A 15,035-nucleotide genomic window follows, 5' to 3' on the forward strand; every position below is an offset into this window, starting at 1 on the left:
TCACTGCCTCAATGTAAGCATTATGTGCAAATCGGTTCGTCATTGATCTACCCAAGTTTGCACGCTCTGTGCTTCTAATGTATCTACCTCTCAATTTGTCCTTTGTGTGATGTATGTTGCCAGTGTAAGCTATATGAAATATGCCGTCTTCGAATGAATAGAGATGTATTTTAAAGGTCAGTCATGAAGTATGCCGGCAGGCGCCAATGATTGTCAGACATGGCACGGTACATGGCACGGTACTTTTTTCAGCATTGACCACAGTAGAAGGTCTGCTGCTGTGAATTTTACATGTCCAGATAGTTGCCTCGCAGAGCCGTCTTTTGTCCAGTGTCCATTCTGGGTCCGGAAACGGTAGGCTACTTTTTTGAGCATTGACCACAGTAGAAGGTCTGCTGCTGTGAATTTTACACCTCTCCCGCTTAGCGGAGAGTGGGGTGTGGTAGAGGACATCTCCCCGAACGCGTGGGTATGTCCAGATAGTTGCCTCGCGGAGGCCTCTTTGTCCAGTGTCCATTCTGGGTCCGGAAACGGTACTTTTTTCAGCATTGACCACAGTAGAAGGTCTGCTGCTGTGAATTTTACACCTCTCCCGCTTAGTGGAGAGTGGGGTGTGGTAGAGGACATCTCCCCGAACGCGTGGGTATGTCCAGATAGTTGCCTCGCGGAGCCGTCTTTTGTCCAGTGTCCATTCTGGGTCCGGAAACGGTACTTCTTTCAGCATTGACCACAGTAGAAGGTCTGCTGCTGGGAATTTTACACCTCTCCCGCTTAGCGGAGAGTGGGGTGTGGTACAGGACATCTCCCCGAACGCGTGGGTATGTCCAGATAGTTGCCTCGCGGAGGCCTCTTTGTCCAGTGTCCATTCTGGGTCCGGAAACGGTACTTTTTTCAGCATTGACCACAGTAGAAGGTCTGCTGCTGTGAATTTTACACCTCTCCCGCTTAGCGGAGAGTGGGGTGTGGTACAGGACATCTCCCCGAACGCGTGGGTATGTCCAGATAGTTGCCTCGCGGAGGCCTCTTTGTCCAGTGTCCATTCTGGGTCCGGAAACGGTACTTTTTTCAGCATTGACCACAGTAGAAGGTCTGCTGCTGTGAATTTTACACCTCTCCCGCTTAGCGGAGAGTGGGGTGTGGTAGAGGACATCTCCCCGAACGCGTGGGTATGTCCAGATAGTTGCCTCGCGGAGCCGTCTTTTGTCCAGTGTCCACTTTATAAAGTCCATGCACTCCAGTGAATAGCATTTATCCATTTAGATAACTTTATTATTATTATTATAATGATTTAATTACTTATTTTTACACAGAAACATAATGTGTGTCTTATAGCATCATATAGCATCATTTAAATGCTTAATTTGTAGTTTTAATGTGCAAATTAAACTTTTTTTCAATACTCTAGAGGGTACTCTTATTTTGAAGACATCGTCCACCGGAAGCCTTAAATTAGCTCACTAGATTAGCTCACTAGACAGTGCCGGTACTGGCATCAGCTCGTGTTAAAGTTAAAGGTGAGTGAATGTCATTCAGGCGTAATTTACAACAGAGAATAATGGTCAATGCCATTGTTTAGGAATTATTACCATGCAGTCTGAACAGTGTTTTTCATTGACGTTATCATAACGTTAATAGCTTGTGGAGTGCCCCAACAGTCACACTGCAGTCCTCCGTAGTTTAGCTAACATGGGCTAGCTTACCTCCAGTCCGTTTACGTTAGTTAACTTGTGAAACAATTTAGAAACACGAACAAACAACCCGTCCTTCTACCAAAGAAATGCATAGTTTACTTTCCATTGTAGTGCCACAGTAATTATACCTCCATAGATGTATTTACATTGGGGTCCCAGAGATAGAAATGGGGGGCTGTAGCCTAATTCAGGTCAAACTGGGGGTCCTTGAAATGGAAATGGTTAAAAATCACTGCTAGAATTTTTTGTCCTGAACTCTGAACTCCTGAATTTTCCATTTGACAATGAAAGGAGAATTTACATCATATGTAGACGAGCAAATCTGCTATTTTGGCCAGAATGAGATGATTTATGATAAGAGCGCCCCTCACTTCACACGGGTGTGATTTTTTAAGCTTCAGAGTTTAGACTCTAAACTTTAGAGCCACAAAAAGGAGCCAAATCCACATAAGTTTGCGGTGTACTAGGGTGACGTGACATGACATCACTGTATCCATAAAAGGAAGAAGGCAGCACAAAATAAATTTGATGGAAAAAAAAGTGGCCCAATAGACTGTAGACAAACTATTGTGTGCTCGCTGGAGCAAACTCACAATAAACTGTACTGCATAGGTCATTTAAGAACTATAACCTTGGCTTTAAAGAATCATTTTGTTTTTATTATTTCCACAGCCGTGCAACTGGTAGGCTAGCCCGGCTGAGGCAGTGTGCAGCCATGTGGCCTCTAGTATGGACAGCCATGCGGACCTACGCCCCCTATGTCACCTTCCCCGTGGCCCTAGTGGTTGGAGCAGTGGGCTACCACCTGGAGTGGTACATCAGGGGGACCCCTAAACCACGAGAGGAGAAGAGTATCCAGGACATGAGGGAGGAGAGGAAGCTGCAGGAAAAAGCAGGGACGGATAGCACGCAGGTGCTTAGCCTTAAAGATAAACTGGAGTTCACTCCTAGAGCTGCTCTGAACAGGAACCGACCTGAAGAAAGCTAACCCTTCCTTGGGTGAGAGACTCACTTCTGTCCCCTCTACTACATCACTGGAGCCATACACCTAGCGCTTCCTGTCCCCTCTACATCACTGGAGCCATACACCTAGCGCTTCCTGTCCCCTCTACATCACTGGAGCCATACACCTAGCGCTTCCTGTCCCCTCTACATCACTGGAGCCATACACCTAGCGCTTCCTGTCCCCTCTACATCACTGGAGCCATACACCTAGCGCTTGAACGGAAGAGGGACAGAGCCAAAGCACCCAGCATTTCCACACACATTGCTGCAAACAGGCATTGTGCAACCATCAGGCATAACCCCAAATTATCTTTGTTAATGGGATTTTAATGTTTGTTAGTGACTAAACAAATTTCTCTTCATTGTCAATGGTGTCTTTAAAACAAACATTGACCTAAACACAAACAAACCTGTATATAGGAGGGGCTAGCGCCTCTCAGTAACACATACTGTAGGTGTTCCACGTCTAAATGGGACAATATCTGGAAGCTAGGGATGGTGGAACATTTAGAATGTAGGCTATTTGAATGAGTGGAAGTGTCTTTGTAATATCATAAGGATTCATAGATCTTTTCAACCCTGTTGTATCAAGCAACGCCTATAAGCGCATACAAAGCTTTATGAGCCTGACTTTCCAACTTGAACTTGGCATGTTTGGATGAGATGACGTGGTCTGTTTGTCCCCAGCTTCCGCCCGCCAGTTCTGTTTGTAATTGTATCGTCACTCACTTATTTGAATTTCATCTTCTAGATAAAAAGGGGATCATTTTAAATATTACTGTTAGCATATAATAAATACATGTGAGATGACATAAGGCTTTGAATCACAACCTCTTTAGTCTTTTTCTCTGCTCTCGTAAAGATATGGGCGTGTGTCTCTTGTATCTCAACGAATGCTGCCTCATTTATTTTCTCCATAATGGGCTGTGATAAAATTGTGAGTTTGGAAGAGAAGATGTTTGTTTATTGGCATTTAAAGCCAACAAGTCAACTCACATTGGCATCTGTACCTTTCCTGTTATGGTTTTATTTATGTATATGTATATTATATATTTACCAGAGAAAGGACCAGCATGCAGTGAGTGCACGCAATAACGACTGAATAGTAACAGTAGCTACTGTGTTGAATTAATTGTATAATAAAGAATGGCTATGGGAAGTCTGACATTTCCTTTTTCCTATCCTATCACTGTCACCTCTGTTGACCCAAAATGGCACACAACAAAGTAATAAACCCTTTTTGTGTCCAGTAAATTATCTAGACTTATGAAAAACAATAGGACTGCTAGTTGCAGGACTTCACATAGTGGGAAGGAAGTGATGACTCGGCTCATACAGGTCCAAACGGGAAATTATTTTCTAGGGAAAACGGAAGACAGGCGACTGCCTCCGCTAATAATAATAATAATGGGGGTTAAACACCTCAGACATTATACTTTAAAATTGTAATTCCATGCGCTGACAGCACATTGTGTTTCCAAATCAACAACCATCTTATGAGATAAAATGAGACACTCTGCTTCAAATGAAATAAAGTGCCTCTATGTCACTGGAAATTTCTATACATAAAATGAAACACTGCATTTCGATGTGTAGCCTTCAGCGAATGAACTCCCTGCCTATTTTACTTTTATTTGTCTGGTAAAGAGCACCCTCTTTTTTGTTAAGATTTACAGCTATTATAGTCATTTCAAGAAGCTCTCCTCTTCCATGGACTTTTATTGAAGTCTTGAGTCTGTTTATGAGACAGGCTGGCTACGCAAGCCTAACAAAATTGTCACCCTGTACTACACATAGTTTTGATATACACTCAGAAGAGAAAAATGTCTCACAGAAATAGTAGTGTAAGTAGTTAGTGTATAGTAGGCTTTACTAGGCTAGTTAATAGAGGGTATGTGCATGCATAAAGTGAATGGCAGATCGAGTGGCACAGTGAGTGACAAAGTGAATTTAACGTTGTTTCTAAGTCATTTAATGCAATCAAATATGACTTTTCTGTTTGGATGTATGGGCTGTCGAGGCCAGAAAGTAGTTTTTTGCCACTCAGTACGCATTTCCACATAACTGCCGGGTATGATGATGATGTCACGTGCATACCCTCTATAGTAGTGTAATAGTGATTCTCAGAGGGATGAACATACCGTATAACACTGACTGTTCGGTGTTCATTTTAAACAAATGTCATGAGGTATGTGCAAATATACTGCAGTAAGTACCCCAACAACAATGCCAGTGCACTTGGGATTTGTTCCTGCTCTTCCTTATTATTATTAATACCAGTAAGACGCCCTGAGGTCCTTTTTTTATGTGTGCTAATTAGTAAGGCCAGGCGGGACGGACGGGCGTGACGGACTGACGGCCATATATGGTGGCGTGATGTGTCACGAGGCTTGACGGACTGACAATATGGAGGCGTGACGGACGGACTACAGGTTTTGCAGGTTTTCATAGTAATCTGCAACCTACAGTCGTACGGTCGCAATAATATAGCATTATTAGCCCCTCCTATAGTGTAGATTTTTGTCCTAGCACAAACATTAAATGACATTGACAATTAATGGAGAATTTACGTCATATGTGTCTGAGCAAATCGGCTATTTTGTCCTAACACAAACATTAAATGCCATTGACAATGAATGGAGAATTTACGTCATATGTGTCTGAGCAAATGATGATAAACGATGATAAGAGCGTCCCTCACTTTTATTATTGTGGATGATTATTTATCATTTTATGTAAACCTAACCAACATCCTTGAATTATGACCCATGCTGTGATGTCAGTTGATGATGTATTGTAAGTGATGTCAGTTTGATGTCATTGGTTCACTCTCTATTTAAATGTATTCCCCTTGGTGAATTGAGAGCTATAATAGTCTGAGAGGTAGAGGTAATCGTCATAAACTGGGTTGCAGCCACAATGAACCTCAACACAATCAACACGTTCGCTGAGTTTTCTAGAGCCTCCTCAGTTGCCACCAAGGAGGATAATGGCATGTCATGGTCATACCGCTGGCTCTGCAGATTCGTAGGAGTTATCGGAGGAATATCATGTGCCCTCTTGGGAGTGTTGAACTTTGTAACTGTAAACCCCTTAACCATGTTTGCTGGAATATCGATGTTGTTAAATGCCTTTGTGCTGTTCCTCTGTGAAGCCCCATTCTGCCGTCCATTCCTGACGTGTGCTGACGCAGTAGCAGCACGTGCAGACAAACTCCAGTCTTGGCAGAAAGCTTTTTTGTACTGTGGAATGGCATTGTTTCCCATGTTTCTGAGTTTCTCAGCTACAACAGTGGTGGGGAATGCCCTTGCTTTTGCTACAGGAGTCATGTACGGTCTTGCCTCTCTGGACAAAAAGGAAGATGCGGCACACCAGACAGACGATGAAGAAAAGTTGACAGGGACAATACCGGTAAACTGGGTTCCTCTGTGAGGCATCCATCCGCCTTTACTGGTTATTCTCTCTACTTCAGTTGTCCGAGTAGACATTCCTCCCTTTCTGCCTACATCCATCCTATCCTACCTACTCCATCCACTCAACTTTTTACCTGTCTTCTTCTACCATCCATTCACCCATCTTCAACCGCTTATCCGTAATCGGGCCACGGGCCAACAGTTCCAGCAGAGATGTCCATCGTTCCCTCTTCAGAGCAACATTAGCAACTTCCTCCAGGCGAGAGACGCTAGGGAGGCATCCGTACTAGATGCCTGAACCACCTAAGCTGGCTAGTCTTTCTCATGCGACTGAACTTCTTAACCTATCTCTAAGATGCCAGCCAGCTGCCTGAACTCATTTTGGCCGCCAACAATGTTGCAGTTTCTTGGTCATGGTGGAACAGTCGGTAGTGCTGTCGCCTAACAGCTAGAAGGTCCTGGGTTCCATTCCCGCTGTGGGTGTGTTCCATCCTCCGCGTCATCAGTGCCCATACCCGGCGGGGTTGGCGAAAGGGCCTTTCTGTGTGGAGTTTGCATGTTCTCCCCGTGTCCCCTAGGGTAGGTACCCTCACAAAAACATGCAGTAATGCTGGTCTCTAAACTACCTCCCCCTGGCCATCCGGGGCGCCTGATGGAGGGGAAAGAAACTGATCGGAATAACGTGTTTCTTCCACGCGCTACATCCGGCCCGGGAAACTCTCCCCTGTCAGGCGAAAAGAAGCACCTCAGACTCCTCATGAATAGAAGGAAGCACAGGGTCAGGCTGCTGCCCCCCAGGTTGGCAGAGGAAGTGTAGCGCCCAGGATTACATTAGATAATTGACACATTTAAAAAAGAGAACAATGTTGCAGTTTATTTAATTTATTGTTTTGATCTTATGTTATGAGATTATTGATTACTTAAATATGAATCCATATGAAATGAGGTTTCTTAATTTGAATGGACATGCATAATTTCCCCATGCCAATGAAGTGTGCAGCCATGTGGCCTGTAGTATGGACCGCACAGACAGACCTACACCCCAAACATGAGCTTCCCTGTGGCCCTATGGTGCTCGGAACAATGGGCTATACCACCTGTTCAGCAAGGGGGAGATGAGTATTTTGGACCTGAGAGAGGAGAGGAACTGGAGGAACAAACAGAGGAAAAGACCACGCAGGTCCCTAAAGAGAATTGAGAAGAGAAGTGAAGTTCATTCATGGAGCTGAATGGGGCCCAATATCCTACTGGCCTTCTATAAAGGCATCCTTGAGAGCACCCTGACCAGTTATATCATGGGAACTGTACTGCCCTCAACCCCCACCTGCAACCCCCACCTCCCAACCAAGTGCTACCAGAAGTGGCTTAGAAGCCACAAGGCCACCGGAAGTAAACTGCAAAACTATCTCTGGAAAATCAGGTTTATGAACAAGCAGGCCAGGAGGAGGATCAGTAATACGCTTCAGAGATGCTGAATGCTAACCCTGTATCCGCCTGTCTGCCAGTGTGTCAAGGCATGTAAACACACAATCATGTGTACATGGCCCCACCTACCTCAATATTTAAACAGTACTTGGAGGTCAGTATATGACGTCTGTCATCATGGCCTCAGGCATCTCCATATTTGGGGGAAAAAGTACAAACAGACAGACAGACGGAGATTCCTGGAATGTTTGAGGGGCCTATATACAGCTTTTGTCCCCACACGTCTCATATTTTCCATTGACAATGAAAGGAGGCTGGAATTAGGTCATATGTCCCTCAAATATGATAATTTGTGGCAACACAAACATTAAGTGCCATTGACAATGAAGGGAAAAGGTATGTCATATGTAGACAAGCAAATGAGATGATGTATGATGATGTATAATGATAAGAGCTCCCCTCACTTCACATGGGTGGGATTTTTATAGATGGATGGACACACATACATGACACTTGTGTAACACTAATGTACTATATACACACATACTGTGCAGCATGCACACAGATGGATATATGGATATATCATGACGTCACGTGGCAGCCAAGTCTATGGACTTTTAAAGTAAAAAAGAAAGAAAACATTAACAGCACTTGTGATGTCATGTGGCAGCCACACTTAACACGAGTGTGATTTTTTTTTATTGTAATTATTATATTTCTGCTACAAGGTTGAGGAAACAACCTATTTTACTTTCGTGTACCACTCCAATGTAGACCTCAAAGTATACTTTCATTTGATCTAAATTGAAAGTGATTCTGCTTATAGCAGACTGTGTTTCCAGCTCACCAACAAATTATGGTCTGTTGACACAGTGCATATCAAAATCAGCCTTTACTAAGTGCATCGTTGCTCTATTTTAGCTGAATGGTGACTTCATAATAGGGATGCTATTGTTTATGTGGTTAAGAAGTTACCAGGGAAAGTAGGCTACTATTAGGACCAAACTGGTGACGCAGTCAGGACATTACAGGGTGGTTATAGTCATCGCCACAGAATGAGAACATTTTACGAGGGCCATTAAATTAAACACACATGGTCATACACAAACAAATACACAAAGGGCAACATCAAACAATTATCGCATTCACACTGTTACTCCAGTCCTGCGGCGCTTCCTGAGATGAATGAGGAAAGCGAAAGGTCCATCTCTCCGCTGCCTCAGGACCGAGCTCAATGGATTGTGACATTTCCATTGTGTCAGTAGACGTCACGCTCTGCAGCCTGTCGAGCCAGTGCAACAGGAGGGCTTATGAATCCCAGATTTGCACCGGCCACAGTGCATAAACTCTGCTATCAGAAACCATCAGCATCCCCCCCCACCCGCCATCCCGTCACTAACCCTAAGATTTGCTATCAGTGGAACAGTCCGCTCCACTCCGGTAACCTGGCTCATGCAAGTTAACAGTGGTAATTATTTCAAGCTGAGGAAAGTTTCCATTTGAAGCTAGTGCAGAGAGCCATGTGTAGACATGCAGAGACACAGCGTTGCAAACATATATGAGGAGGACTGTGAGTCTCTTTCAGAGGACCATGGTGAGGATTACAAATATATACAGCTATGTGGCTTTAATGAGAGAGAAAGGATTAAAAAAAAACACACCCCTGTGAAATGAGGGGTGCTCTTGTCATCGTACAAATTTACGTTGGTGGACATTTGACCTAATTTCTCCTTTCATTGTCAAAGGCAAATAATGAGACGTGTGGGGACAAGATTTACGTCATATGTGGCGGACATTTGACCCAATTTCTCCTTTCATTGTCAATGGCAAATATTGAGACGTAAAAGTTGTATGGAGGGGCTAGCTCCCCTAAAACATTCACACCCGTTTGAAATGAGGGCCGCACTTGTCATCACACATCATCATATTGCGGCCAATCACAATTGGCACTTGTGGCGTCCTCAATTTTCTGTCCTCACTTTTTAACCTCAATATGTGCATTGCTCAGCCAACCAAACATGGCTATGAGGTGCGATATCCACCCCACCACAGAAGAAATGTATTCCTAAACGTCCCATTGTTTACCTGGCTACAGTGAAGGGGCGGTGTCTAGGTGTATGAGAGGTGTATGAGTGTGCGGGCCAAAGACATCCCTGGTTCCCCTCCCGGGAACAATCAAAGGACAGCTCTGCCCTCTGTTAACAATGGCCTGGCTGTTTGGGACTGGACAGTGCTGTGGGAACCAAGCCGCACGGTCCATGGGAAAGGGGAGGATTTGGGGAGACGCTCCATTGTTCTCCCTCGGATGATGAAGGATAATGGGACTGGCCGGGTGATGCTGGTGGCTGTTGTTTCACAGGCGGTCCTATCTAACATCCTGAGTGGTGTTCCCTCTGCCACAGGAACAATGGAGCCGCCTGCCTGCGCCTGGAAGGTTACTGCATCCCCAAGAAACACACGCGCACTACCGCAAGAACTGTTGAAAATGTGTACAGACTGTGTACATACTTACTATATAAATAGCCTAAACATCCGCATGTATACTGTCGAGGAAGCCAATGGGAAAATGCTTTTATGTGACAGCTATGATCAGCAGGTTACAGCCCTGCCTGAAGACCATAAGCCTGATAATATCTCCCCTGGCCAATAGGCATGTTCCCTTATTGCATGCAAACACACACGCGTGCAGCCGCACGCACGCACACACACACACGGCACCAATTCTCTAATCAGCTTGATATCTCTGTATACGTCAGTCCACGTCCCTTTTATGCCCATATTTGGGGATCTCTCTATCGGTCAGTCCATGTCCCTAGCTTTTATGCCCATATTTGGGGATCTCTGCATCAGTTCTGTATCAGGGCTTGTACGGTTTCCCTTCCCAGAAATGTAGTGGATTCAAAAGTACATTATTTCTCTTTGAAATGGAGTAGTGAAAGTCATAGCCAAGGGCAGGTCAAGCACAGATACTCAGATACAGAAATGTACTTAAATGTACCTCTGATTGACTGCTGCCACACAGCAGGTCTCTTATCTCTAACCAATCACAACATGGGACTTTGACGGGCTGGCCATGACTTCAGGTCAGCAAGACACGGGGGAGCCACCCACAACAATGCAACAATGCCCACCGCAAGAGCCCCATTGTCAGGGTGAACACTCCCAACTGACCAATCCCTGGGGGGAAACAATAGCGGAACAGGAAAGAGATATGGACCCACTTCCTGCCCAAAGTTTAAATTTAGGAGCTGGTCAAAGCTTTTTGCTTTGTTTTGTCGAGTAGGGAAGTGTGCCTGAATGAGGGAATGGAGGAAAGAACGTGATCCATAACTATATTATTGTTATAGATCGTTTATGGATATGGAGACGGTCGTGTGTCGCAACATTGGCTACAGCAGAGTCTATGCTCAGACAGACACGTACCCATACACAATACACACACACACACACACACACACACACACACACACACACACACACACACACACTTTACTGCCATTTTTTTATCAAACGGTTTGTTTCCGTCATATTACATGTCAGGTGGAAACCATATGTGCAAAAGCAAAACCCATTACTTTTCAGGAAATGGGATTAAAATAAACTGTATTCCAGTTGATGTAGTTACAATTTCTAAAACACACGGACAGACATAAGCACTCATTGACATGCCTATTTTGGGCATGACATTATAGGCTAAATATTTCTAAATGTTTAAATGTACATTTCCATGTCGCGAGTGCAGAATCGCGTTTGAGTAAATATGCGCTGTGATTGGTCAGTGCATTTGTGCACTACGCGCTGTAGTTACTTTGAGTGGCAGTCGGGGCAAACGCTCTCGCCAGAACATGATTTACTATTCTGTGCCTATCGGTTTGCAACTCCAACGGGGCTGAGTCGGCTTCGCAACATTCAACACGGCAACTCGCGCGCTCGGTCGCGTCTCCCACTTGAGATGGCGCCTCTCCGTCGCTGTCTAAAATGTTACTTTATCCGCTACTACTAGTAGGAGGGGGGCGTGACCATTTACTCAAACGCAAAGGCGATTCCGCACTCTCTTCCGTGACACTGTTATATGTTGAAGTATAAAATAGGGCATTAATCTATGACAAAAGATAGTAAGATGGAATATGGAGATACAAGGATTCTGCCTCACGGCAAATGTAGACTCATAAATGATCTCCTCTGCAACATTCCTCAAACACATCCAGATACAAATCTTATCAACTCTTACATCCTGATCTGCTATTTTAAGCTTTGTCATCCCCTTGTGTCTGTTATCTGTGTGCCATGTTAGAGGTGGTGCCTTTGCATAATAGTGTTGCTTTCAGCGGTGGACAAAGTAGGTACTCAAACAGTATACTTGTACAGTAGGCTACTAGACACTCGATCATGGTCAAGTACTTGCTTTAAAAAAGTTGCACCTTATATGTCATATAAACTCTGTGCCCCCCGCAGCTTCCAGCTGCCCTCCATGACTGACATAGCCTAGGCCTAGCTCATAGGTCTGCAGGTTTCAATAAAAAAGTGTTTTACTTTTAATCCACTCCGTCTTGGAATCTTTCCGCCATCTTGGATGGCGTCGTCTCCCCAACTGAGTGCAACTGGCTGTGCAACTCTGACCGCCCTAGAGGCGCTGTTGCCCAGTTACAATCGAGGAAAGGCGGAAAGATTCCGAGACCGAATGGATTAAAACAATTTTATTGAAAACTACAGACCTACGGGTTTCAAACGCTTTACGTATATAAACAGAACAGGTGGGGCAGCAGGGTATGCACCTTAGTTTTTGCATTTGTACACGTTCAGAGCTATTCTGGGGCAGGGGATTTCGGGCTCAGGACCATGGCGCGAGTTCGCTTAGACTCTCGTAGATTGAAAATGTCAGAATCGATAAATGCATACACCCAAATTGGGTGTACACCCAATTTTGTGTGTACACCGCGTTGATAAATAAGGGCCTAAAACTCTAAATCTTAGGCTAGACATATAGCCCTGTGTACAGTGTACCCAAACCAGCCTGGCGGAGATGTGTATTTTCAGACATTTTTATGTACTTGGTCTGTTCTTTTTCTGTCTACACCAATTCTAGTCTCAAACACGTTGTGAGCTTTACAGCAATTTCCGGCCAATGTGAACTGAGTGGTGCAATCCCCCCCCCCCCCCCCCCCCTCACTCTCTCTCATTAGCAGGCAGCAGGCACAGCACTATCCCTCTCTCTGTTTCTGGCGCCCCCTACTGGTACTAATAAGTCATATACATGTGCTCATGGCCACATAGATACATACGGACATTGCTGGTTGTAGGAGTGGTTGCACCACTCAATAATTAGTTTAAGCTTCAAGTGAATGCATGCACACTAGAAAAGGACAATCTCTTAGCGCAAATCTCTGCCAGGCTGGGTTGCTTACCCATGGCCTCAGTCGTGGGGTGCAGTCACCAGGACAAGGAAGATGAGGAGGAAATAGGGTCTGTATGACAGATGGTGCTCTTTCATGTTTGTGGGCAGAAATGAAAGCACTTTTGATGGTGAGCCATACAGAGACCCTTCAACATGCGATTCCAATTTGGGGTTGATTGGATGTTGCTTTTATGATATATATGCCACAGGCCCCTATAACACAGGCAACCTTTATGGAATATCAAAGAGTGTACATGCAAAGTTTGACTTTGATTGTTCCATCAGTGTCGATGGCGATATTAGCTGCACACATGGACACACACACACACACACACACACACACACACACACACACACACACACACACACACACACACACACACACACACACACACACACACAGAGTTGTATGTGGTGTTGCAGAGGGCTTTCAGCAGTAGAGCTGACAGGAAACTCAATTCAGCAGCCCAGTCTCGTGTGGCATATACAATATAACACTGGCGCACACACAGCTCTGGAGGAGGACCCCCAGAGCCTAGTAGTAGACCCTGTCATGTATCATAGAGGAGGGGTTGTTTATGGCCACAACAAACTGCCCTAAGCCAACACAGTACACACTGAATCCTTGAGGCTACGCAGTATGTTGTCTCTTGCTGGACTTTGAAGCACTGTATAATGCAAGAGCTACAGTGGGCTACAGTGCATCTGTGTGTGCATGTGTGTGCCTATGTGTGTGTGCGTGCGCAGGGCGTGCGTGCACGTGTGTGTGTGTGTGTGTGTGTGTGTGCGTGCGTGCGTGTGCCCATAATTCCAGCGGGATCCATAATAATGGCCTAGTGTGCATAGCAGGCTCTGGTTTAGCGTTAACGCCATTCTTATTAGGGATGTTTGGGATGTTTTTAACATCTACTCAGGCTATTGTGAGCATCCCAGACACTTTTTAAGTTGATTTCATCAGACACGCTCCCTACTTCAAAAACTCTATTTAACCATATTAGACTCATTTAAAACACATATTGTCATGTTCGGTCACCAGAACCAAGGATGACATTGTCCTTCTAATACGTCTAATAATTATTTTATTATTGTATTTATTTATTTTTAGTTTTCCAAAGAACAACATCAGTCACCAGAACCAAGGATGGGTGTTAAATTAAACAGGGTTGAATGGAGTTTGAAGTTACAAATTAATGGGTTTATAATATAGGAAGGGTCTGATAAAATGAATGTCAAATATCGAATTACTGAATCAAGCAACTTTAAAACTGTCCGAGGTGCTCACAAATGACCGAAAACATGATTGAAAGTGAAATATCCCCCCACAAACCTAGCTTAATTGCTTATAACTAAATGTAATATTTTCCCTTATACAGTATGACATGTTCAGCAGAGGGTTCAACAATATCAGGAAACTGTCTGAATGGCAGCTGATTCCCAAAAACGTTTCATACTGTACCTTCAACTGTGAGGTACATACAAACGGGTCGTCCTAACCTATACTCCTACTAACTCCCATTCATTGTACTAACTACAGTATAGTGCTCAGGTTATGTCAATTGTAAATGAGAGGCACCGCATATCTACTTTGTCAAAGTTAGGTTCAGCTTTATCATACGGAAATCCTACGAAAGGGAAATGGTCTAGACATGAATATTACAGGTAATCAAACTGATGAATGGGGAACGCTGTGTTAATTCCCCCCCCCCCCATTGTGTTCAAGTGGAGACAGTGATTTATTCAGTCCTGGCACACGAAGACTAAACATCACTTTCATCTGCTTTCACTGCAGTGGAAATTAATGTGATGGAGTAAAAGTACAATGTGTGCCTCTGAGATGGGGGGGGACATGTGAGAATTTTGGCTGGTTGAAGACCATGCCGCAGCACGCTTGGTCTTCAACCAGCCAAAATTCTCACATGTCTCCCCCCTGCTCCGCTCCCTCCACTGGCTCCCGGTCGCTGCCCGCACAGAATACAAAACTCTGATGCTGGCATTCAAGGCAACCAAAGGTATGGCTCCCCCATATCTTGCAAGTATGATTGAACCCTACAAACCCTCCCGCGCACTCAGATCAGCCAACGCAGGGAAGCTGGAAGTACCCTCACT

At 44.6% G+C, this 15,035-nt stretch overlaps 1 protein-coding gene across 1 annotated transcript; it reads left to right on the plus strand.

Moving 5' to 3' along the window:
* Positions 1–1,470: 1,470 nt before the first annotated feature.
* Positions 1,471–3,861, plus strand: smim12 (small integral membrane protein 12). Its single transcript, XM_083765469.1, has 2 exons — positions 1,471–1,514; positions 2,364–3,861. The coding sequence occupies exon 2, from the start codon at positions 2,407–2,409 to the stop codon at positions 2,677–2,679; it is 273 nt and encodes a 90-aa protein (XP_083621595.1). The 5' UTR covers positions 1,471–1,514; positions 2,364–2,406; the 3' UTR covers positions 2,680–3,861.
* Positions 3,862–15,035: the final 11,174 nt, after the last annotated feature.

Source organism: Protomyctophum parallelum (genome assembly GCF_964188405.1).
Source record: "Protomyctophum parallelum genome assembly, chromosome: 1".
In the NCBI taxonomy this organism is placed as follows: domain Eukaryota; kingdom Metazoa; phylum Chordata; class Actinopteri; order Myctophiformes; family Myctophidae; genus Protomyctophum; species Protomyctophum parallelum.

Coding starts and splice junctions, on each gene's coding strand:
- smim12 (XM_083765469.1), top strand. CDS start 2,407: ATGTGGCCTCTAGTATGGACAGCCATGCGGACCTACGCCCCCTATGTC.